The following is a 23,086-nucleotide window of genomic DNA, read 5'->3' on the forward strand; positions in this document are numbered from 1 at the left end:
TCTTCCCTGCATTATTTTTTCTCCATAACACTCACCACTATTCAGACCACTACATACTTCACTTATTTACCTTGTTCTTTGTCTCCTCCACAAGAAAGTACACTCTACAAGGCAGGGATTTTTGTCTGCTTTTGTCCGCTCCTATATTTCTAGGGTCTAGGAGCCCACGTGACACACGGTGGAAGAGTAAATGAATGATCAATGATGTTCACTGATTTTTTTGTTTCTTTTGGGTTTTTTTAATTGTCCTGGATTATCTAGATAATTTTTCTAGTTCTCACTTGAAGTGAATAAGTAATTTCAAATTCTTTTTGAGGTTAGTTCCTCGTATTAAGCTACAAAAACAAACAAACAGAATACTTGCTGTCTATCATTTTAAGGAAGAACACTGTGGTATTTCTCTTTAGTTTTGAATGCCAAGCATGGCAGGGGTGGGGTGGATTAGAGGACTGTTCCATTTAAAATTATGAAAAACGAATTAGGAATTTTCATTTGCAAGGTCTTCCCATTCATTAAATTCATAAGTAGCTACTATATGACCCAATGGAGGTAGGTGCTCTCAAATAACTGAGGTGAAATTAGCCTTTGCATCCATTTTGTATTTAGAAACAAAGAAGTTGGTGAATGCTAGAAAAAGAAAGCTCTCTATTTCACTACTTTTTTATGAGCAAAGTTAATCAAAACCTCTTTAGGACAGACTCACCGTTGTGACAAAGTTTGCCTTGCTTGTGGAAAATATGTGTACTGATAAAACGCAGGTGGTTTAGCAAACACAACAGTATCTGTGGGAAAGATTGCATTTTTTTCCCAAATTCATGGAATTAAGTGCTTTGGGGTAACTGAAACTGTGACTCAGAAAAATACTTTAATAACTATTCTTTGCTCATAGCAATACAAATCCTAAATCAGGCATGGCCTGTGGAGAGTTGAAAGGCAGTGTCGCTCTCAGAATAAGTAGAAAGAAATACCCACAAAAGCCAGGTGCACAGTGCAGTACCAGGGCCTCAGAGGGAGGAATTCAGCTGGGCAACTGCCGCTGAGCATCCAAGAAGCCGAAGCCAATGTCAGTCTTTTCATTAAAGTGATGCCAAAACTAGTTAGCTTCAGTTACCACTCAGCCAGTCTCTGGCCCTGAAAGCCAATGGGTGGCTCTCATTCTAGTCAAGTGGGTTGGCATCCAGCATCCACAGTCTCACTTCCAGAAAGGCTGCACCTCTGCCACCAATGATCTGCTCTGGGAACTCATTCTTGACAAGTATGTCTCCTCGTAAAACAATTCTGCCCTGTGTCTAGTTCACCTGGAAGGAATAATGCTAGCAGTCAACATTTGTTGAGTAGTTAATGAAAGTCAGGCATCCTGTAATGAGTGTTTCATGTGTGACCTCTCAGTTAATCCTCACAAAAGTTTTCAGAGGTAGGTATTGTCCCACCATTTTACAGATGGGAAAACTGAGGTTGAGAGGGTTCAGGGATCTTGGCTAAAGTCACACGGTGAATCAGCCATGAAGAATCCAGCACTGACTTTAAAACTATAGCAGTTAATCCCTATGCCCTCCTGACCCTCTAAAGAATGAAAACTAAGGAGATGGGAAAATGGTAAAGAAGTGACCTCCAAGGGGTGTGTTTCTACCACTGTCCTGAATATGGTCAGAAAAGCTACATACTAAACCAGAAACAAGACTCATCCAATCTCAGTTCCAAACTGACACTTCACAAAGTGCTTCAAGGGAGCCCTAGGTGGGGAACCATTGTTTTGAAACCTTTGGGTAAGGTAGGGACAGGGAGTTGTCACTAAAACAAAACCAACCAAACAAACAAAAAGACCTGATGGCCATTCCAAGCCCACAACATAGCAGAGTGCACTGTATGTGCATCTGACATATGATCATTCAATGATCAATTCAAAAACAAAAAAAGGCAAAAACTAACAAAACCTGTGCCCACATATAAGAAAGATATATAGAAAAAAAAAAGAAAGATATATAGAAACATAAAACACTTCCACCCTGTAGGCACTTGGTCTTCCATCCAACCAAAAAGCATCAACACAGCAACATGGTCCATCTCAGTGGGAGCATCTCCCTGAACGGAAGCAATTCCAGGGCTCAGAGCTCCGTATGTTCATACATGGCCTCCAAACACAAGCCCACAACCTTATGCATACACAACAGCTAGGACAGCCCTCAGTGTGGGAGACTTGAAAGGTTTATCAAAGGTTATTTCCACTCTTGGTGATTTTTCTCATTACAAAAAAACCTTAGACCCCATCTCTAATTGTGCATGATTCAACACATATTTCCAACACATTTTAAAAGGTTATTATTATTGCAAGTGTGGATTTCTTTTTACCTTAAGCTACACACAGTTACTTTAACAGGTACCATAATTTAGCTTTCAGATTCTCTCCAAATCATCAAAACAAGGTACTTGCAAAATGTTTATTTCCCAGGTGTTTTCTGCTAGTTTCAATACTGTTTGCCACGGTGTGTAAATGGAATGAGGGTGGTTCCTGAAATCTGGAACCAGGGTGTTATATAGTTACTTCCAGAACAGGGTGCAGCTTTCTTTGTGCTCCAAAATAAAAACCCACTTTCTCTTTGGCTTCATTTTTGTAATAGTGGAAAAGATTTTTTCTCTTTAAAAAAAGAATATTATGAGCGGCACTTAGCAGGGACAGCTCTGCAAACTGGTGTGAGATTATTACATCTTCAACTAATTTCTGCAAATCTGTGTGGAATCAGGGTCCTCTTTGTGACTAAGAATATCTTATGTAGAACCTTCACTTTTTTAACAGCTCATTTCTTCCTCTCATCAACAGGACACAATATGGCATATAATGAGATCTCATTATAGCAGATTTTAATATACCATAGGTCAAATTGTGTCCACATAGCATAACTTCTCGAGACCAGATTCTAATAATATGCAGTTTTTAGCTAAGTGCCTATTATTGGACTTTCGTATGATAATGTTAGTCCTAACCCCCTGATACTCAACTCCACAGGTTTCATTAAGCCATCAGTTTGGGAAGCAAAAAGGAAAAAAAGGAAAAAAGAGCATACATGTTTCTTCTTTATTTGTATAACAGATTTTTACTCTCTCTGCTTATATCTATTAAAAATAATACTGGACTAGGTGTGGCAGTAGGTATAAAAATATATTTGACACAGTTTCAATAAGACATAATCTTAGCAAAGCCATAATGGTTGAAGGCCCAGGCTCTGGAGTCAAACTGTGTATATGTCCTGGGCCTACCACTTGCTTGGTGGGTGACCTTGGGCAATTTAGTTCAACTCACTGTACCTCTGTATTCTCAGTTGTTAATTGATGGTAATAATAGTACCTACCTTATCACTGAGAATTAAATGAGGTTAACACTCAGCACAGTGCCTGGTGGATAGAAATTAATAAATGCTGGAAGAGAGAAAAGAAGAAAGTTATCTTAAAATTGAAGTGGGAAAATGAGACCTACCTATATGAAAGTGAGGCAGGGTGGCAATGTGTGCAAATAGCGGGAAAGCCCTTGAGAGCAGGAGTGGTGAGCAGTGGATTCTGGTGTGGACTGGGTCACTTTTAGGGAGGAAGTTTCCACATAGGCTAGGATGCTGCTTCTCAAAGTTTGTCCCTGGATCAGCAGCCCTGGCATCACTTGGAAGCTTGTTAGAAGTACAAACCCTCAGACCTACTCCAGACCTACTGAACCAGAATCAGAATCCACATCTCAACAAGATACCCAGGTGATCCGTGGCACCTAAAGTGGAGAAGCGCAGCTCTCGGACACACCTTGCTTCTCAGAGCTTTCAGGCCTGCCATTCTCTCTTATCACACACATTGGCGCTTAGAAAAGAATAGCACTGGGGAAAAGGAAGCTATCCTCCCCAAAACTCCCACTGCAAAAAAACTGTGAGCGTTACATTCTAACAGTTATATGTTGGGAATATGATAGAACTCACAAAAATAAGTGGAATCAGCTAAATAAAGCAAGAAACATAAGTTATGATTCCATTAATATTTATGCCTTGACAGGGTATAAATCACAAATATTTATTTCATCCAGACTGAAAACGAAAACCAGGAAAACATATGATGACTCTTTGGGGGAGTGTTTGGGCAGAAGTCCCTGGTCCCCTCAGGCTTACAAAAAACGGATTCCTGCAGAAGGCAATGACATTTCAATTCCACACATCTCCCTGTTCATTCACCTCAAACACACACCAAACAACAACACCGTGTTTCCATGAGTTACACTATGCACGCAGAACACATTACAGACAGACACACACTCAGATTCATCCACACCTTGCCACTTTTTCATGTTTGCCTTCCTTCTGTCCTTAGGCACCTGCTCAAATCTTGCCTGCCAGAGACACAGAATCTTCCATCTGGAATAGACTTATGAGAAATAGGCTAAGAACAGAAGGAAGAAATGATGATGAAAATAATAATACCTATCATTTATTGGGTACCTAGTTGTGCAAGATATTGTCCCACAGATTAGCCATTCTTTTTTCATTCCCACAGTAACTCTCTAAGACAGGCCATTAACTGTCTACTATTTCAGTTGAGGAAATAAGGACCCACAAGGTCAAATAAACTACCAAAGGCTACACAGCTGAGAACCAGCATAAATGAGACTCGAACCCGGGTCTGTCTTCTCCCCAACTGGCAGAGTGAAGCCAGCATCGATGAATCCAGTAACCATCCTCTCGGGAAATGGCTTCTAATTTGTAATTCAAATGTAGTATTTTCCCTCGTTTTCACTTTGTATGGTGAGCGGGGAAGTGGCGAAGGAATTTTCTTAAGTCAGGCTGAATTTAAGCTGTGGATGGTGAAGTGCAGGATAATTTCCTCGTTGGTATTTTAGAAGTTCTTCGTTTTAACCATCTGTTGCAGGCTGACAGATGGGTTGATATATGACAGAATAATGGGTCTTCAATTCTAGGAAGGCAGAAGCAATGCTTGAAAAATAACAGCTCTTTTCATGAACCTAATTGTGCTAACACCGCTTGCTCACTTGCAAAAAAAAAAAAATGTCAGTGGGAGGGAAGTGTGAAATATAATCATAATCATTCCCCTAAACAGAAGAGTTTCTCACAATTGCCAAAGGTCAAATCCAGTAAAATATGCCTATTCTAAAATTATACTAAAGTTTTCAAATCCAGTTATTTGAAAGGGTATACGGGGGGATAGATATAAAGAAAAATAATAAAAACAAACCCCCCAAACCCTTCTACCATCCCTTTCTTCCAGTCGTAATTTTTTATAGGCAGCCAGTGTTAGGAGTTTCTTATATCTTTGAAATAATTTACAAAACGTGAGATTTTTGAAATCCAAATGATTTCCACTCTGGGTGACTGCCAAATGTGAAGTCTCTTCCCTTTCTTCTTGCATTCAGTGGGTATAGATGAGAAGTCACGCCAGACGTTTGGCTAGGCACAGGGACACAGGTGGCTAAGACTGTTCCATCCCCAAGGAACTTACGTTCCAGTGAATGAGGTCAATATAGGAACAGAATTTAAATAGCACATACTGTGTGCCTTCTGAGAATGTAGCAGTGACCAATGTATCCCAGGCAGACCTTCTTCTTCCAATGGCCTTTCGTGTCTTAACACAATTATCCCAGTTCTTTTCTATCATGTATTGTAACCGGATGATATATTCACACACACGCACACGCACACAGACAGGCACACTCCTGGTCGTTGCCAAATAGGTTGAAGCTCTACCCACAAAGAACCACTGACTCGAACTTTAGACTGTATTAAGAAAATACAAAGTTTTGGCCATATGAAGTTAACCTCAGCAGAGTGAATCTATTTTTGAAAGAACATCAGAATACAGAGTGGGGAGGGGGGGAAAAGCAAATCATTACAGCTGAATTCATTGTCAAATATCACTGACCATGACATAATCAGGCCATGTCTATTGAAGGTTACATCAACTTTACCACCTTCATAAATGCAACAATGAAAATACTCCAGTCTCCATGATTAACATTTGTATTTAATTTTAATCCTCGCACCAATCCTGTAAGGTAAGCACTCCTATTCCATGTTACAGATGTCAACACTGAAGCCCAGAGAATTTCTAAGTCTGTGTATTATTTCCAGCCGTGCATAGCAATTCTTCCATGTCCTATCTGGAGATATCTCAGTAAGTGTAGAATAGTAAGTTAATAATAGGATTATGTTTTCAAAGGAGTATTTGACAGCCTGGATTTATCTCCTCAGCAGTTCCTTCCCACTCTAATATTATGTAATTCCAGAGAAGCATTTTTTTTTTTTTCAGTTTCAGGGAAGGTGATAGCAAGAGAGCACAGAGCAGGGTTCAAAAAGGAGCTGACTTGTTTCAGAAGGTGGCCCCTAAAAGGTCTGCTAGCATTTTCAGAGTCACAATTTCTCAGTGTAGCTTACCTGAAATGATTTCCCATAAAACGTATCCATTCTTAAATATAGGTTGGCGGTGGGGCAACTTAAATTTTTAGACAGTTTAAGAAATTACTTTGGATTGCCTGATAGTTTAACTATCCATGTCTCTACTGTTTGCCATTGTTTGGAGGAAAAAAAGTAGTTGTGTGTCATCTGTTTTTTTAAAAGTGTGTTTGTGCTGTCACATATATATGACTCCCAAGTCATATCTATCTGTCTACCTATCTATCTGTTCACACATTGAAAGAACATTGTAGTCCAAGGTACATGTGAGTGATGAAGTTCAAATCGGGCTGCTTTTGACTTCAAGCCTCCCACCGTGTCTCCTATATACTTCATTTCCTCCAGATGTTTCATCTATATGCCGCCTGACATGTGGTGTTTTCCAGATATGTTTACTATGCCCAGATGTTTCACGTTAAGTGGACAAAGCTGGTTAATTGCTTAAACCTTAGTATTTTCATCTAGTTGCTTCAATGGCAGGCCCAAATATATTTTAGAAATGCTAAATAATACATAAAAATAAAAAAGGTTGATAAGATGCTCAATAAGCATCTCTAAATCTCCAGACTTATCCTTGACTAACTCTACAAATATGATTTTTCCCAATGATTTTTAAGACATCTAAACTGGTTTCAGCAGTTGCCTCACCTCTGGTCTAAGACTTGGGCATCTTACTTGTTTCTGTACTTACTGGTAGAGGTGTCAAAACCTGTATCCAACTATTTGGAAAGAGTGTCATTTTCTACATAAGCTAGCAACTCACCTGGAAACAGTAGCATCCCTGGTTGTTTTCCTAGGCTTACAAACTTGTAGAGTACAAGGGTCCGGAAAGGCAGGAATACGCTTCTGCCAACGTTTAGATATATAAGCAGATCCATCCTAGATCTTTTTACCCCTGGGTCTCACTCTGTTTATTGCTTAGCTTTCTTAGAGGGAGAGAATTACAGGTAAGCAAGTGCAGAAAGCTGATAGCCTCAGCAGACATGTGGGCCACCAAAATTCCCAATAAACAAGCTTCCCCACCTCCCACTCAAACTTCCCTCTTGGTCCTGGCCATTGTCAACATGCATCCTTCTTGGGCATAGATTAAGCAGGTAGTAAAGAGAAGCCCAAAGCTCCCTCTACACAACAATTCATAGGCCTTCCAGATAAGTCATTTTGTAGTGTGTTTATTATTCAACATGAGTCTGCTTTGAGAGCCACCCAAGGGACAAACCTAAAAGAATTCTGGATACAACCAGATCTGTGCAGCTTTCCCCGTCCCTCTAGACTGGCCAGTGACCCACACGCATTTTTTGTTTGTTTTAAAAACACCAAGTCCCTTTCCTGCAAAGCCATTATCACCATTTGCAATTACACATTCTTCTGTGGTTATGTGAGTCAGTTGTTCTCCTCCAACAGGATGAATACTGGGGCCATGTCTGTTTTTATTAACTACTGTATTCCTAAGACCTGGCATCTAATTGGTTCTTACTAGAGATTTGTTGAATAAATGAATGAACCACCTAATTTGACCATCAAAACCCACTGAATAATACTAATACACTTTTCTATACTGTTATATATTTAATTATTATGTATAGAATTTGCCTATATATGTGTTTGTGTGTGTGAATTCATTGAGGGCTTACTCTGTGTTAAGCACTGAGCAAAGCATTTTATTGAATTAACTCATTTATCCTTAGCAAAAACCCTATGAAAATATATGTTATTATTGCCCCTTTTTACAGATTGGAAAACTGAGGCTTAAAGGGTCCCAGAGCTACTTAGAAAGAGTTGAGATTTGAACCCAGGGCTACCAGATTCCAAAGACTGTAGAGTGAACTACTAGGTGATTCTTTCCTAAAAACCTATATATAAGACCTACCTCACAAATTCTTGGTGAAGAAAGTAGAATAATGTATGTAAAGTTCTTAGAACCATGCTTGGCTTATAGTAAACACTGAATCAATAGCAGCTACTACTAGTAACATTATTACTATTCATTTATTTTGAGCAGTTATTAACTTTCTTATATTATTATGGACTTGTTTGGAAATGTTTGTGCTATTTGTAATGAAAGGTTTAGGCTGGATCGATTGGAATTCAGAGCAGGTTGTAAGGAATGTTTTTAACCTGTGATTTACAACAGCATTGCAGAAAGCTACTGAAGACCTTACCATCTACTCCAAGATCGCCAAACAGCCAAGAACACCTCCTTCTTGCACCCAGATCATGAAATCAGTTGTCTCTCACTGAGCTACAGGGAGAGATGCATAAATTTTTTTTTCTTTTCATAAGAAAAGAAAACAAGAAGAAACAGGAGGCCTCAGTTCCACAGCTGAACAACCACAAATCAATTGATAAAGTTCTCTGGGAACAGACTGAAAAAGTGCAGTGTGTCGATCATAATCAAATTTAACTGAAGAGAAAAAGAAATGAAATCCTACATTGATTCTCCAGTGTCAGCCAGATTCTTCACATGTGAAACCAGATGACTGATTATTACTCAGCCCCTGTAACAGAACAACCCCATCCACTGCAGCTTTCTTTCTGCAAGATCCTGATTAGCTGATAGTGTATCTGGCAGTAATAACATAAAACAACCCAGACAGTGCAGAAAGGGCAAAGATGTAAACCACCTGAGGGCCGGGAACAGTTCTTTGGCCGGTGTTTGCCAGCCCCTCCTCCATTTTTAGAACAGTACCCAGCCCAGAGTGGGAAAATAATCAATGCTGAACATATGATTGGGAAAAGGGACAAGTAAAATGATGGACGAATGAACAAATCAATGGGATTTGGAGTCAGGTCTGAGTTTGGTACCCAATTCCTCTAATCACTTACCTTCTCTAAGCCCTCCTCCTTCATCTGTAAAATAGAAAAACTGACGCTACTCCATAGGGTTGTGGTTAGGCTGAACTGAGGCTAAACGTGTAAAGCACATCAACCTCAGGCCTGACACACGGTGCGCCCCCCATCAAAGCTGGTTTGGAATATAATGACGTTCACCTTCTGATGAGAGACGCAGACTTTGAAGCCCTGCAAACCTTGGTCGCAAACAAAGCTCAGCAACTTAGTGACTCTCAGACCTCCAGCAACTCACTTGATCTTTCTGAACATTGATTTTCTCATCTGTAAAGTGGGGTCAACAATAGCCACTTCAAAGTGTTATTATGAGACTTAAATGAGTGATACGTGAAATACAGTGTCTGGTACGTAGTAACTGCTCTGTAAATGATAGCCATAAGTATGAATATTGCAACTTAATTTTTATTATGAGTCAATAAAATCATGGGCCTCTAAAAGCAACAGAGTGCTTTTATAATAGATTAAGAACACAGATTCTGATATAGGTATACGTGTAACTGATTCACTTTGCTGTACACCTGAAACTAACACAGCATTGTAAATCAACTGTCCTCCAATAAATATTTTAGAAAAAAAACACAGATTCTGGAGCTGAACTCCCTGGGTCCAAATCCTGGCTCTGCATCTTTCAAGCTGGGTTGAAGTAATTTATCCCATCTGTAAAATGGGACTTTATATTTCATCCCATTTCACCAGTCACCATCCTGGCACATGTGTTGAGAATAGAGGGGTCAAGTCAGACTTTTCCCCTACATCTAGGCTGAAATGTAGCTCCCACTTAGTGGAGCTGTTTCTGTGGGCCCATCTCTTCCCTTGGCTGCCAGTACCAAAAACCCAAGCCTCCCTTTGGTCATGGATCTGCCTTCAGTCCTCCACCAGACCACTGGGGCAATGGATTATGCCATCCTATCAACCTACGCAAGAAATCCTATAGGCCAGGACAGATGCAAGAGGCGTGCTGGCCTTGTAAAAGCTAAGCTGAAAGATGGCTACCAGGGCCATCTCAGACTCAAGTACCAAGAAAAATTGTGACATTAGTGACCCAAAACAAGACAAAGGGCATCACTTTCAGTGGACCCTCAACAAGTGCTTCCACTTGTTAATTGTGGATTGGTGTTATGCTGTCCCCATAGCACATGTGACTGTTGAACACTTGAAATGTAGCTGATGCCAAATTAAGATGTGCTGTAGGTATAAATTACACCAGGTTTTAAAGACTTAATACCAAAAAAAGTAAAATGTCTTATTTATAATTTTATAATGTATGAAATGATAATATTTTTATATATTGAACTGTATTATATAAATACATGTGATGTATTAATATGATTAATTGCACCAATCTCTTTTTGCTTTTTTTTTAATGTGTTTACTGTAAAACTGAAAATTGTATATGTGACTCACATCTCTGGCTCCCATTCTATGCCTATGAGATAGCACTGGGTTAGAGTCTCAGTGTTCCCAGCCCAGGATGTGGCCATGCAGATCTTTCCAAACCTCAGACATTCTCTGCCCTGCTTCTGTCATGTGGGCCAGAAATTATTTACTGTTGTTCTTTAAATTATTTGGTAACTTCAATAAAATTTATTTTTTAAGAAACTCCTGTACCACTCCTGGATACAGAAATCCAGCATTATTTGCCATAATTAGAAGATAAACATAGAAATGAATCATTAGAAAATAAAGAGTACTGTATTCCAGCCAGGTACCATTGTTTGCCTGAAGGCTCTGAGCCTGGGGCCAATTTTCTTTGATAGGTAGGTATTAAATATTTGTTAAATAGGCGTTAGAGACATACTAACATCCAGCTGAGACTTTCTTCTTTACTACTCAGATTACAAGAGCATCCTGAAGGAGAAAGCATTTATTTCTTCCTCTGTAGCTCAGTGTTATTTATTGCTATGTCTGTGTCTCCACAATTAGGTAGCCCAAATTTCAGAACACCTGGGCATAATGGAAAACCACTCATTAAACATGGAGCCCAATGTCCTGAATTCAAATCTCTGTTACTTATGACAACTCGGACACATCATTTAACTTCCCTGAATCTGTAAAATGGGTATAATTGTCTTCGCCCTCATGCAGTTATTGTGAAGATCAAATGATCTTCTGCCATAGTGTGTTAAAAACTAGACATTCTCTAGAAGTCAGGTGTCACTTTTATTAGTGTTCCAAATGAAATAATGAAATAAATCTGTGAGTGGACCCAGACAGTTATCCCATCCAGCCACTGCTTAGTGATACTCTCTTCGAAAAATCCAAAGCTGTTCTGTGAGCTGAGCTTCTACCTTGCTGTTTGATTTCTGTGTTCCCTGATTCACAGCTTCATTCTGGTATTCCTGAAAGCTGACTTAGCAAAGTGAATCCAGCTACACTGAGGGTGAGGGTGAGCTCATGATACGCACAGTTGTCAAGCCAGGCACTAGTTATAAGGAAAGTATTTGACCTGTGTTTCAGTTTCCTCCTAAGAAAAGCAGGGCTAACCTCAGTACCTCGCTGTAAGGCTAACGATGTCTGTAAGTGGTTAGCAGAGTGCCTAGCATATAGGAAGCACTCTAAATGTGACAGCACATTTAATGTGACAGCAGCTGTTTCCTAAGACAGCCACTAGTTTGGGACAGCTTTTGATGGACGCGCTGCCCTGTCCACCATGTTCTATGTCCAAGAGGTGACTTGCATGGATCACATGGGGTTCCAATTGGGTTTGGCCAATTGGAGGGAAACCGTGGGTTAAATCCATTTCACCTGCCTTCCTTAATCAAGGTTGTTTTAAGACTTGCCTGTCCTCCAGGCAGAAGGAACTTGGAGTCAGCTGTGTCTAGTTCCAGATGAGCTGGTCAAGAGAGGATGGGACCAACAACCCTTCAACTGGGCATGCGCCAGTGTCCTCTAGGTGACCTTTTGGCGTCAGAGTGTCGAAAACGCCACGTGCAGAGGCCTGTAGCCTCGTGACGCCTGTGCAGAATGAGGATTCCTGCACCTTTTTCCAATCACCTTTCCCCACGCCCAGCACGCCTCTGCCCGCCCTGCTGCTTTGTTCCTCATCCCATAAATACCCCGTCACCCACCAGCCCCTCGCCTTCTGGGGGGTGCATGTGAGATTTGTTCTCCCATCCCTGCGCTTGGCTCTATCGCGGAAAAATATCTTTTCTTTGCTGCAGTCCTAGGCCTGTCGGGCTTTTGGCTTGCTGAGCATGGGGCAAAATGAACCTGGTTTGGTAGATTAAAGAATGGGAGGAAAGTGGGGTCAGGGCTTTGCTCCCACATCTCTCCCTGAATGTAGCTTCAAACTTAGGCTTAGCAAAAGACCAAAAAAAAAAGTTGAGGCTAATTTGTACTCTAGCTAGAATTTTGACATAGGTGCCAAATCGTCACACTTTGCTCAGGTATAGAAAACTTGGCTTGAGGCTGCTTTCTGAAACTTTTGATGCTAAAACTCTCAATTCTAATGACATTTATTATGTGGTCTAATTATAAATCCTGGTGCTGCTGTAAGGACAAATAGGGCCACCTGAAGTTCTGTCTGGGTGAGCCATTGATATAATCAATCAGTGCCTTGATCACATTGCCATGCTGTTTTTATTTGGTCTAATTATAAAATATGTTTTAAAATACACGAGTTTATATAAAACAAAAGTCGTCTTTAATCCTACCGTTACCACCTGGTAAGCTCCTATACAGAAGTTTATAGAACCCAGGTGGGACCATTTTGTATATTCATTTATTCTTTCATTTATTTTCTCAACAAATGTTGCTGGCGCCTCTTCTGCCAATTACCCAACAATAAGCAAAAGAGACAAAGGCCCTGCCCTCACGGAGCTGACCCCTCACTGGGGAAAAGAGGCAAACACACACATTTTCACTCCTCACCACCATCCAGTGAGACAGGTACTGTTATTATCCCAATTGACAGAGGGTTAAATTGAGGCTTCAAGTATTAATAGTTTAGCAAAGTGCCTAAGGACACAGCTAGTAAGCAGCAAAGTCAGGATTCAACCCCAGGCCTATAGATGATAGACTGAGCTTTTAACTCATATGAGATACCTTAGTACAGTATACCATCCCTCTGTATAAAATGGTAGTAGGGGGGAAAAGGGTTCCATTAGCTCCCCAAAATAACATATTTACTCCAAGGACATAGATCCTGACTTCAGCCATAAAGTTTGTTTATGGAAAGTGATTCATTTCTATTGTGTCATATTTAACTTAAGCAGGACCTCAGTGTTTTTATCTTAAGGTACTTGTTTTAAATAAAAACATGAATGTTCCTTAAAGCAGACATGAAAAGCAGTATAGAATAGTCAAGCTCACTGGTCCTGGAAGCAGACGGCCAGGCTTAGAATCCTGCCCCCCCACCCCACTTACTAACTCATGACTCAGAATCTTTTTTAACCTCTTTGTGCCTCAGTTTTCTCAACTGTTAAATGGGGACAGGATTCGCATCTATTTCATAGTGCTGTTGTTAGGATTAAATGAATTAATACATGTAAACTTGGAATAATACTTCACATAATAAGTGCTCAGTAAAAGTTATTATTACTATTGTGATTTTAATAAGTCTATTTTCTAGAAATATAAATACAGTATCACAAAACTTTCTTTTATTTGTTTCTCAACATGGTTTCAATGCTATGGGGTCTTGGAATTTTTCAAAAGGCAAACCAAAAAGTTGTATAAACGAATCAATTTGTTTCTAGAACTCACTTTTCTCTTCCTGTTTTATCTTTCTGTTTGTCTCTGTAGGACTTCATCGTCACTGTAGTCTTTTCTTTCTTGTGGTTGGTGGGTTCATCAGCTTGGGCAAAAGGGCTGTCTGATGTCAAGGTTGCTACGGATCCCAAAGAAGTATTGTTACTGATGTCAGCTTGCAAACAGCCGTCCAACAAATGCATGGCTGTCCACAGCCCTGTGATGTCCAGCCTAAACACTTCTGTGGTATGTTTCCCTCTATGCTTTACCTCCCAAATCTTTGTTTGCCAGTCACAGGAGTCAGAAAAACATCTCAGGAGTCTTCTGGGGAATTTTGCCTCTGAAATGAGTCCAGTCTAAAAGGTGATAGTTCACTCCACAGGCAAGACGATCCTTTGGCCTTCCAGTTTTCTACCCATAGACTTTAATGCTGCCAATTAAAGAGTTCTTAATAAGAGCCCAGCAGGTACTGGCAGCTGTTGCTTGGATGACAGTCAAGTCAGAATTCTAAGCCAGAAGCAGATATAAAATCTAAACCTTAAGTCTGAAGTCTGCCGGAAGTTGAAAGGAATATTTGATGGCATAGAGGTTTCCTGGAAAGAAAACACTGTTCCAGCCACACATAGTTAGAATACACCCAGTTGATTGTCTAGAGAAAAATACGCAGACCCAGTAGGGTACAGATAGAAATGCAAAGTATAAAAAATACCTATAATAGTTATGGTAATTTTTTTAATCTTCTCCATGCTTCTGATTTAGTTGCTTGATAACTTTGGAAAAGCCAAACTGTATTAGTTGAACCGTCAAATATTATCATCAAGTGTATGGCTCTTACAGGGAGACAGAACACCTGACAGATAGCAGGGCCACTAAATTGGATTCTTATTTTATGAGTATAAGAACTTGTGTTACTCCAAAGAAAGAAACCGTATCTGAGAAACAGAAGCTATAGTAGCAGCAAAAAGCAGTAGTTACAGAATAATAGAGGGCTCGGTGTTTGATAAAAGAGTGTTTGATAAAAGATCGACATTCTTTAGCCACCCTTAAAAATTAATTATCTTTGCTTCAAGGTTAACTTATGTTTCTACAGCTTTCTGGAATTTAATCTGAGAAGGCATTTAAGAAGGGAAAAAGTGTGGCTAATCAGCTGCTGGTGATTTGACTGTGCATCTTGCCTTAGTAATAAGATAGTAAACATTGAAATAAACTATATATTAGGGTCTCACAGTAATTTTTATTTACTTCTGGCCACAGCTATGGATGAATAGTTTGAGGTGTACATTAAAATACTTTCCACTACTTCTGTAGTTTGTTTACAGGCAGTGCTTAATAAAAGTTATTATAACCCTGATCTCTGAATTTAAGAGAAGAAAGATAAAATCATTCAGTGTGTTTGTTAGTTCTTCTAGTAAATTATGACATCCTGCACAGTCCATTTAATTCTGCTTCTGATGTCTCTAATAAGTTTAGACTAGGAGATGCAAATTTTGAATGAGAAGCAATGCGACGTGTCTTAAAAATCAAAAGAAGAATGGATGGAAAGCAAAGTATATCGTGTGTGGAAGGGCAGGTCTGGTGCTGTTATCGTTCTGGATCTGTGTTTGTGTGCTCCAGTTCCTAGTGGGAGAAAACTCCATTTAAACTGGCTAAAGCAAAACAGTCTTCGTACCCGTAAAATCCGTTCTTTGTATCCCACTTCTGGTACCCATGTCTATATGGGGTATAATGGTTGGGTCACAAGTACCAGAAACGGACAAACCATCCATAATTTCTACTTCTGTTCCTCCAGCTTCACGGAAGCAATGATGGTACATGTCCTCAGATCATCTAGATGTCTTCTCTCCATTCTTTCTCATGTTATGTACTGTGTTTTTCAGTCTCTCTTTCTGTTGTCCCACATCGAGGCTAGAATCAAAATCCCTACTCTGATTTCAGTTGCAACAAAACGGCAAGAACAAATTCGAGGGCTCATGTGCCCCTAAAATGTGCCAGGCAAGAGATCTGTGATACCTCTGTGATGACGATAAAGACATCACCGCTCCTAAATAGGCCCATGGCAATGCCTTGTTTATGTACTTACTTTTAAGTTGCATTTCCCTAATTTCTAGGCTCTTCTCGAGCATCCCTTTTTTAGAAACAAAGTAGCATCAGGGGAAAGGGAGGGACCAAGGAATAGAAAACAGGTAAAATTACAGCCCTGGGCAGAGCCATCCCTTCATATCTGAAAAGATTCCAAGATCATTTTTTCTACTCATATATCAACTTATACTTACAGAGGTGTAATTTAATCAAGCTCTCCCCTTTGATGGAAAGTGTCCTAGTTATTGTACACATGGTTAAAATGTCCTGTATGTAAATTAGTTATGTCAGTGATTACCTAATTCATTTTGATCATGCAACTATTATACTATAAGTACCTTATTTGTGTTTTGTATCTTCCTCAGCAAGGAGCCTAGAACATGGCACAAAATTATGTTAAATAAATCTCAGTTAAGGTTAAAGGAAGACAAAAGGATGGGATGGGGAAAGAGAAGAAGGAAGGGAGGGAGGGAGGTCTGGATAACCCAGTCTTCAATGCGATTGGTTAGCCGCCTAGATGCTCAGTTTTGGCTGTTGACACCTCAAGAATATGGCCGCAAAGCCCTGCTTCAGTTTATGCCTCAGCAAAAGAGTCAACTGAATACAATTCATGGAAATATTTTAGAAAGTGATTCATAGCATAGCTTAGCAATCAGTAAGCATTTACTAACGTGTCCAGCACTGTCTAGCTGCTTCACACACATCCTCTTTAATCCTCACAACTATCCCCCAAGGAAGGAATAATTGTCTCCATTTCATAGAATTTAAAAAATGTTGATGTTCAGAGGCTAACTGCCTTGTCCAGAATCATAAAGCAAAAGATTGCAGAGCCCAGGCCACTCGAATTCCAAAGCCAGAGGGGATGGCTCCAAGACTGAGATTCAGGTAGTGTGTCCTGATCCACTTGCTGCAAAAATTTTGAAGTTTGGAGCCCATGTTTCAAGCCCCCGAAGTCCTTCATCTTGACTACCTAGCCTGCCACTCCCACCCCCAGGGCACTCTGAAGCATCCCACCATCCAACAAATAAGGGATAAATTATTTTGACACTGTGAGGGACTTCTAGAAGCCTACTCCAGAGCTGTGGCCTCTGCCCAAGTCCATTTTGTTTGGACACCATCGTGCTGGAGTGGCTATTAAATATACTTTAATGTCATCACAGCTTTGTGTCACACTATCATTGTCTGTCTCCAAAAGCGGGCTGTTAAAACTGACTGTCTTGCTTAATTCCCAGTCAATGAGTCCGCCTTGGAAGAGGCTGGGGAACAACTGTTCTGTTTGGGCCTCTTACAGAAGCAAACAGTTCTGCTTCTGTCAAACACTCAGGCCCCAGAGAAGTGATACCCGGTCCTCTGGCTCACCAAGGACACCCTTCTGGAGAGTGAGAGGAGTTTCCATAGGAAAGTCTCATATTCAGTTCTTGAGAAAACATTCCATACCTCTCTGCAACCTGAACTTTATTCAGAGTGTGGTTTGGGCATTCACTTCTGACTGTGAGAGGCACAGAAAGTACAATTATTCAAAGAAGCACAACCTCTGTGTACACTACCATGCGTGTGCTTGTCTGCATTCCACCTGTACCATTGCTTACTCCATACTTTTTTTTTTTTTTTTTTTTTTTTTTTGCGGTACGCCGGCCTCTCACTGCTGTGGCCTCTGCCGTTGCAGAGCACAGGCTCCGGACGCGCAGGCCCAGCGGCCATGGCTCATGGGCCCAGCCGCTCCATGGCATGTGGGATCTTCCCGGACCGGGGCACGAACCTGCGTCCCCTGCATCGGCAGGCGGACTCTCAACCACTGCGCCACCAGGGAAGCCCACTCCATACTTGTTAGGTTGACTCATTTTATTTATATCATTTCAATAAATGGAAAAGTAGTAACTCTAGCATTAAAGTGAAGGTAACCTTATAAATTAATGCACCATCATTAAAATGAAAATACTCAACCCTGTGTCCCCTGAATATATCTTACACACCATGAGGATTACCTCATCTGGGGAGGTAGTGATGGATTAGGTAGGCGCTCTGTCTATGGAGTTAGATGGAACAGGGCTTGTCCCAGGTCTACTACTAACCACGCCACGTGACCTTGAATAAGATCCTTATCTTTGCTGAACCTCAGTTTTCACATCTTTAATATGGGTGTTATAATAGCACCTTCTTTGCCTAAATGAATGGATATACATAAAGCCTTTTATGCAGTGCCTAACATGTATTGTAGCAAGCCTTCGCGAAAAGTCAGATATTCTAAATGAAACAGAGACTCCAAATGTGAAATTGGGAGAGGCCTCCACATTGAGGTGAAAAGTGACCTTTTGTGTTGTGAAGGATTTTTCTGAAACTGAGATTTTTCTGGGGTTTCTGTCCAGTCTATCAACTCACTTGCTTTGATCCTTCTTCAGGTCTTTGGATTCTTGAACTTTATTCTCTGGGCTGGAAACATCTGGTTTGTTTTCAAGGAGACCGGCTGGCATTCCTCGAGCCAGAGATACCTTTCAGACCCAGTGGAGAGACACTCCAGTAGCTATAACCAAGGCGGGTACAACCAAGACAGCTATGGATCAAGCAGTGGGTACAACCAGCAGGCGAGTTTGGGGCCATCCTCGGATGAGTTTGGCCAACAGCCCGGGGGCCCTGCTTCTTTTACCAATCAGATTTAACAGGGTAGTGTTGGCATTCTTCCAAAGACAGCCTCACCACCTTCCATGTCAGTGGCAGGAGAATTTTTTAAGAGTTTCAATCATTTATTAATTCAGGGAGTGTTGAATGTAAATAAGAGATCTGTAGTCCTCATTAAAGCAGCACGGCCTGGGTCGTGATGAATGGTACTTAGAGATGAGATGACATGAGGAGATACATGATTCATCAAGGTGGCTGATTGGAGAGTACCTTGTTATATACACAGATACTTTTATGGTCGTTTTGTATGCGTGTTGAGATAGTAGAAGCATTTTGTCTTAAAGTCTCTGGTATGTAATATGCATAACGTAAATTAAACAGCATTGAGTTTTCTTACGATTTCTGACGCGAAAGGCATTTTACTGATTTCTCTAATACTGTTTGGTGCATCACAACGTGCATGTATTATTATTCTTTAGTTGCAGACCCTGTAGAATTGTGAGTCTCTAAGTATTGCTTTCAGACAATTACTCTGTATTTTTTTTTATTTGATGAATCAGTGCTCATATGATTTAGTGCATGAATAAGCATTTTCTCACAAAATGAACATTTGAACTGTATTTATGAAAATTTTCCAGTTTGTACCACGTATTTGTTAAATGGACGTTTAAAGAAATATATTCACTACTTTGTATACTTGCAAATTTGTCTCTCTGGCTTTATCCAATTCTGAATGCATTGTAACTAAGATTTGGGGTTTTTGTTTTTCCCTGATTAGTAGATATTCAGTGTTGTAGATGGAAATTGCCCAATATTTATGCTATTTAGTTAGCTAAATATTTACATTCTTGTAACTTTCTATGGTGTTTTGTGGCTTTTATTCTATGGACCATGAACAATGGGCCCAATAACTATGAGTGTGGATGGAGTTTTTTTTCCTTAGAATAATGGAGATGTAGGTATCAGACACCATAGTCAAGATAGTGTGCTAACATGTTGATTTATGAAGGATAGTCTGTGGAAACTACACTATTAGCTAAACTTTTAAATCCTGTTTATTTGTAAAGCTAATATGTCCTAGATCCAATTATTAAAAATTCTCAAGTCTCAGCTCAACTTACAAAGTCTGATTTGAATGTTACCCATAAATTAAAAATGACTTCCTTTCTGTCATTAAATATTAAATATTTCTCATTAAATATTCCCCAGAATGTATTCATTATCAAGAAAATGTTAATCTTCGCCTGTTTGTTTTAACTCAATTGAAATGCCAGGGCCCAACAGTGAGAGCAAGCTGAGCATCTGTATTTCCAGATAAAAGTCATTATCGATGTATAAACTCATTGTGTGATCTGTGATGTTGGAAATATCTTAGCCCAAAACGGCTGTGTGTCTTAGATGATATGTATAAACCATTTCTGGATCCTGTTGGATAAATCTGTATTGTGATATCTCTTTGACCTTAATAAAGTTATTGCATACAGTGCTGGCTGGATAATGGAGAATTACAGCAATAGAACCTGGTGAGCTTGAACAATGAGAGAACAAAGGATAAGTGCACAGTCTTCCCAGTCTCTCACCCTGACCTTGCTTTATGAGCCCAGGGCTGTTCATTCGTTGATTCCGTCATTCCAGGACCTCCTGTATACCCACTGCTCTGCCGGGCACTGGGGATACAATAGCGAAAGCAGAAACACACCCCACCTCAGGAAGCTTACATTCTATTGAGGAGACAGACAGTAAAATAATCATACCCCAGTTACACTGTGTGCAACAAAGACACAGGATTCTATGAGAATGCTTATCAGGGGAACTCGAGCTGCTTAGGGGAAAGTCAAGGAGCTTGAATCTGCCTCGAGACAGTGCACAATTTCACAAGGACATGGTGGAAGGGAGACTATCCCAGGCAGAGAGCAGGCTTGCAGAGCTCTCAGATGGCAGGAGACAGGGTGGTTATGTAGCACATAATGTGTGAGGGGGGCTTTGAGAGAGGTGTCGCTGCTTATTGGAGCTGGCGGGGGGGGGGGGGGGTCCCGCTTGGGCACCACGGTCAAGAATTCTGTCTTTATCCTAAAGAAGCTAAGGGAAAGCACTGAAGGATTTAAGCAGAGGAGGGACATGATGAGATCAGCATTTTGACAAGATCTTGGTGGGTGCGGGATAGAGTGGAGGACATCCTGGCCTTTGACCTAACACCCATTAGGCAGTGGGCTGGGAGAACAGGCATGAGTTCTCCCCACATCCACCTCTAATTTCTCGGGATAGCGGCTGGATTGGACTGCTTGCTTCAGCACTGTCCAGGGCACAGAGTGGCCTCTGATTTTTTTTTTTTTTTTTTTTTTTTTTTTTTGCGGTACGCGGGCCTCTCACTGTTGTGGCCTCTCCCGTTGCGGAGCACAGGCTCCAGACGCGCAGGCTCAGCGGCCATGGCTCACGGGCCTAGCCGCTCCGTGGCATGTGGGATCCTCCCGGACTGGGGCACGAACCCGTGTCCCCTGCATCGGCAGGCGGACTCTCAACCACTGCGCCACCAGGGAAGCCCTGGCCTCTGATTCTTATGCTGTCATGAATTCTCCAAAGTGGAGAAATCCTCAAAATCAGCAGTTCTTTTTACTAACCTTAACAGTCCCATAATACATCGGGGCTCTGTCATGGAAAGCACTATCCACCCTGGTCCAGATAGAGACATGCTTTCAGAGTCCACTGCAGATTTGCAGTAAAATGCTGCTGTAGTCCAACGGGGAGTTCGTTAAGCTGGTTTTATTCCTTCTGGTTCCAAGAAAAGAACAGTAGATCTGGCCTTTTGAAAAGGAGAGTAATCAGTGTGGTAGGAGACCTTGGGTCTATGTTTCCAGTAGACCTCATTTGGCATCGAAGCCTCTCTGCTCAGTAGCTGTATTTCAGGATGTGACTTCACCTCCTGAGCCTTCGTTTCCTCGGAGGAGGTAAAGCATCCAAATAAAAAGAGTGGGCTCTGAGATCCCGCCGCCTGGGGTAGAATCCCTGTGCTGCCATCTACTTGCCTGTACTTTGTCTTCCTCCGCGCCTTCTCCAAAGCCCAGGGACTTCTGTGGAGCCACAACCTGAAGGCGGGTGCACCCTGGAACGCAGGGGAGTTTACACCCTAGGGACCACCTTCAGTCACTGAGGATTGTGGGCAGGTCAGTAAATGCCTTTGCAAGATGCTAAACTCATTCATTCAGTTCCCCTGTCTCTACAATGAAGATAAGCTCTGCCTCATAGGGTTGGTATCAGGATGAAAAAGGTAAGCGGTGTAAAGACATCATAGCAGCCTCTGGCATACAGTGGGCACATTCTCAGTCCGGGTTCTAGGTAATTCTATGATGCAGGACTGACAAGGGGGGAGAGTGAGACAGGAAAGGAGGAAAATCCATCCGTTAAAAGAGCACGTTAGTTGTTGCTGGTAAGACCAATAGGAGCTCAGTTCCGTCAGGATCTCTGACTAGTGTTCAGAGTGACTCCAGCAATTTTCAAGCAAGGGACAAGAGTGGGAATATTTATCTCCCAACCTCCATCCCCTCAACTGGTTGAGAGTTGTCCAAAGGGTTGATAACTTTCCCACATTTCCAGGTTGCACTTGCCTATAGACTGAGCAGGCTCTTGTGACCTTGAGTCCTAACAACTATTAGGCAGCATGCTGGCTGTGGGAGGAGGGGAACTGACATGAGTGCTATCACCGCCCTCCCCTTCCCCATTTACCCCGTTCCCGGGGACAGTAGCCTTGAGGAAGGATGAGGCGGGAGCCACAGAAGGTGCAGGTCACTGTCAACGTGAGCAGGAACTACCCCTCACAACTGCGGCTGAAGTTAGAGACTGGCCAAGAGAAAACAGCACAGAGCATCAAAATCACCTACTACAGTGATCAGTGATGGATGAATGTTACTATTATTGCTTAGAATGTAAGATGGGAACACAGAGAATCCTGCTTCATAGGGTAATGACAAGAACCAACCTGGTGGTGTGCGGGAAAGGTTGATGAACTGTACAGCACTCTACAAATATTAGTTGTCTATTGAATGTCTACTCCACACTTACATAAGCCTGAGATTTTATAAGTCAAAGACTTCTAATCATAGTGAGGTGAGCAAAATACAGCTCCTGGCATCTTGGAGCTCACACTCAAGATTGAAAGGCTCAAATAATGGACAAGTAATGCCAGGAAAAATACTAGAACTTGTCCCTTTCCTAAGTGATTTTTTTTCCCATTAACTCCCAGTCTACCCAGCATATAAATAAGACTTTAATTTCAATATGCCATGTGATTTTTATCTGGCTGTCCGAAGATAAGAATTTTTAATAACTATCAAGTAACAACTAACATTTATTGAGCACGTACAGTGTGCCAGCCACTGAGCTAAGCATTTCGCATTTGACCACGACAGCACTATGAGATAGATGCTAGC

At 41.1% G+C, this 23,086-nt stretch overlaps 1 protein-coding gene across 2 annotated transcripts in view; it reads left to right on the forward strand.

The window, feature by feature from the left end:
* Nucleotides 1-19,867, forward strand: part of SYNPR (synaptoporin) — a 291,056-nt gene extending 271,189 nt beyond the window's left edge. For both annotated transcript variants that reach the window (XM_060021490.1, XM_060021491.1), the window contains 2 exons: nucleotides 14,022-14,213; nucleotides 18,446-19,867. In XM_060021490.1, the coding sequence (XP_059877473.1) occupies nucleotides 14,022-14,213; nucleotides 18,446-18,703 (450 nt within the window). In that variant the 3' untranslated portion in view covers nucleotides 18,704-19,867. The remainder of the gene's footprint in view (nucleotides 1-14,021; nucleotides 14,214-18,445) is intronic.
* The last annotated feature ends 3,219 nt before the right edge of the window (nucleotides 19,868-23,086 follow it).

This window comes from Delphinus delphis, chromosome 10, assembly GCF_949987515.2.
Source record: "Delphinus delphis chromosome 10, mDelDel1.2, whole genome shotgun sequence".
NCBI lineage: Eukaryota > Metazoa > Chordata > Mammalia > Artiodactyla > Delphinidae > Delphinus > Delphinus delphis.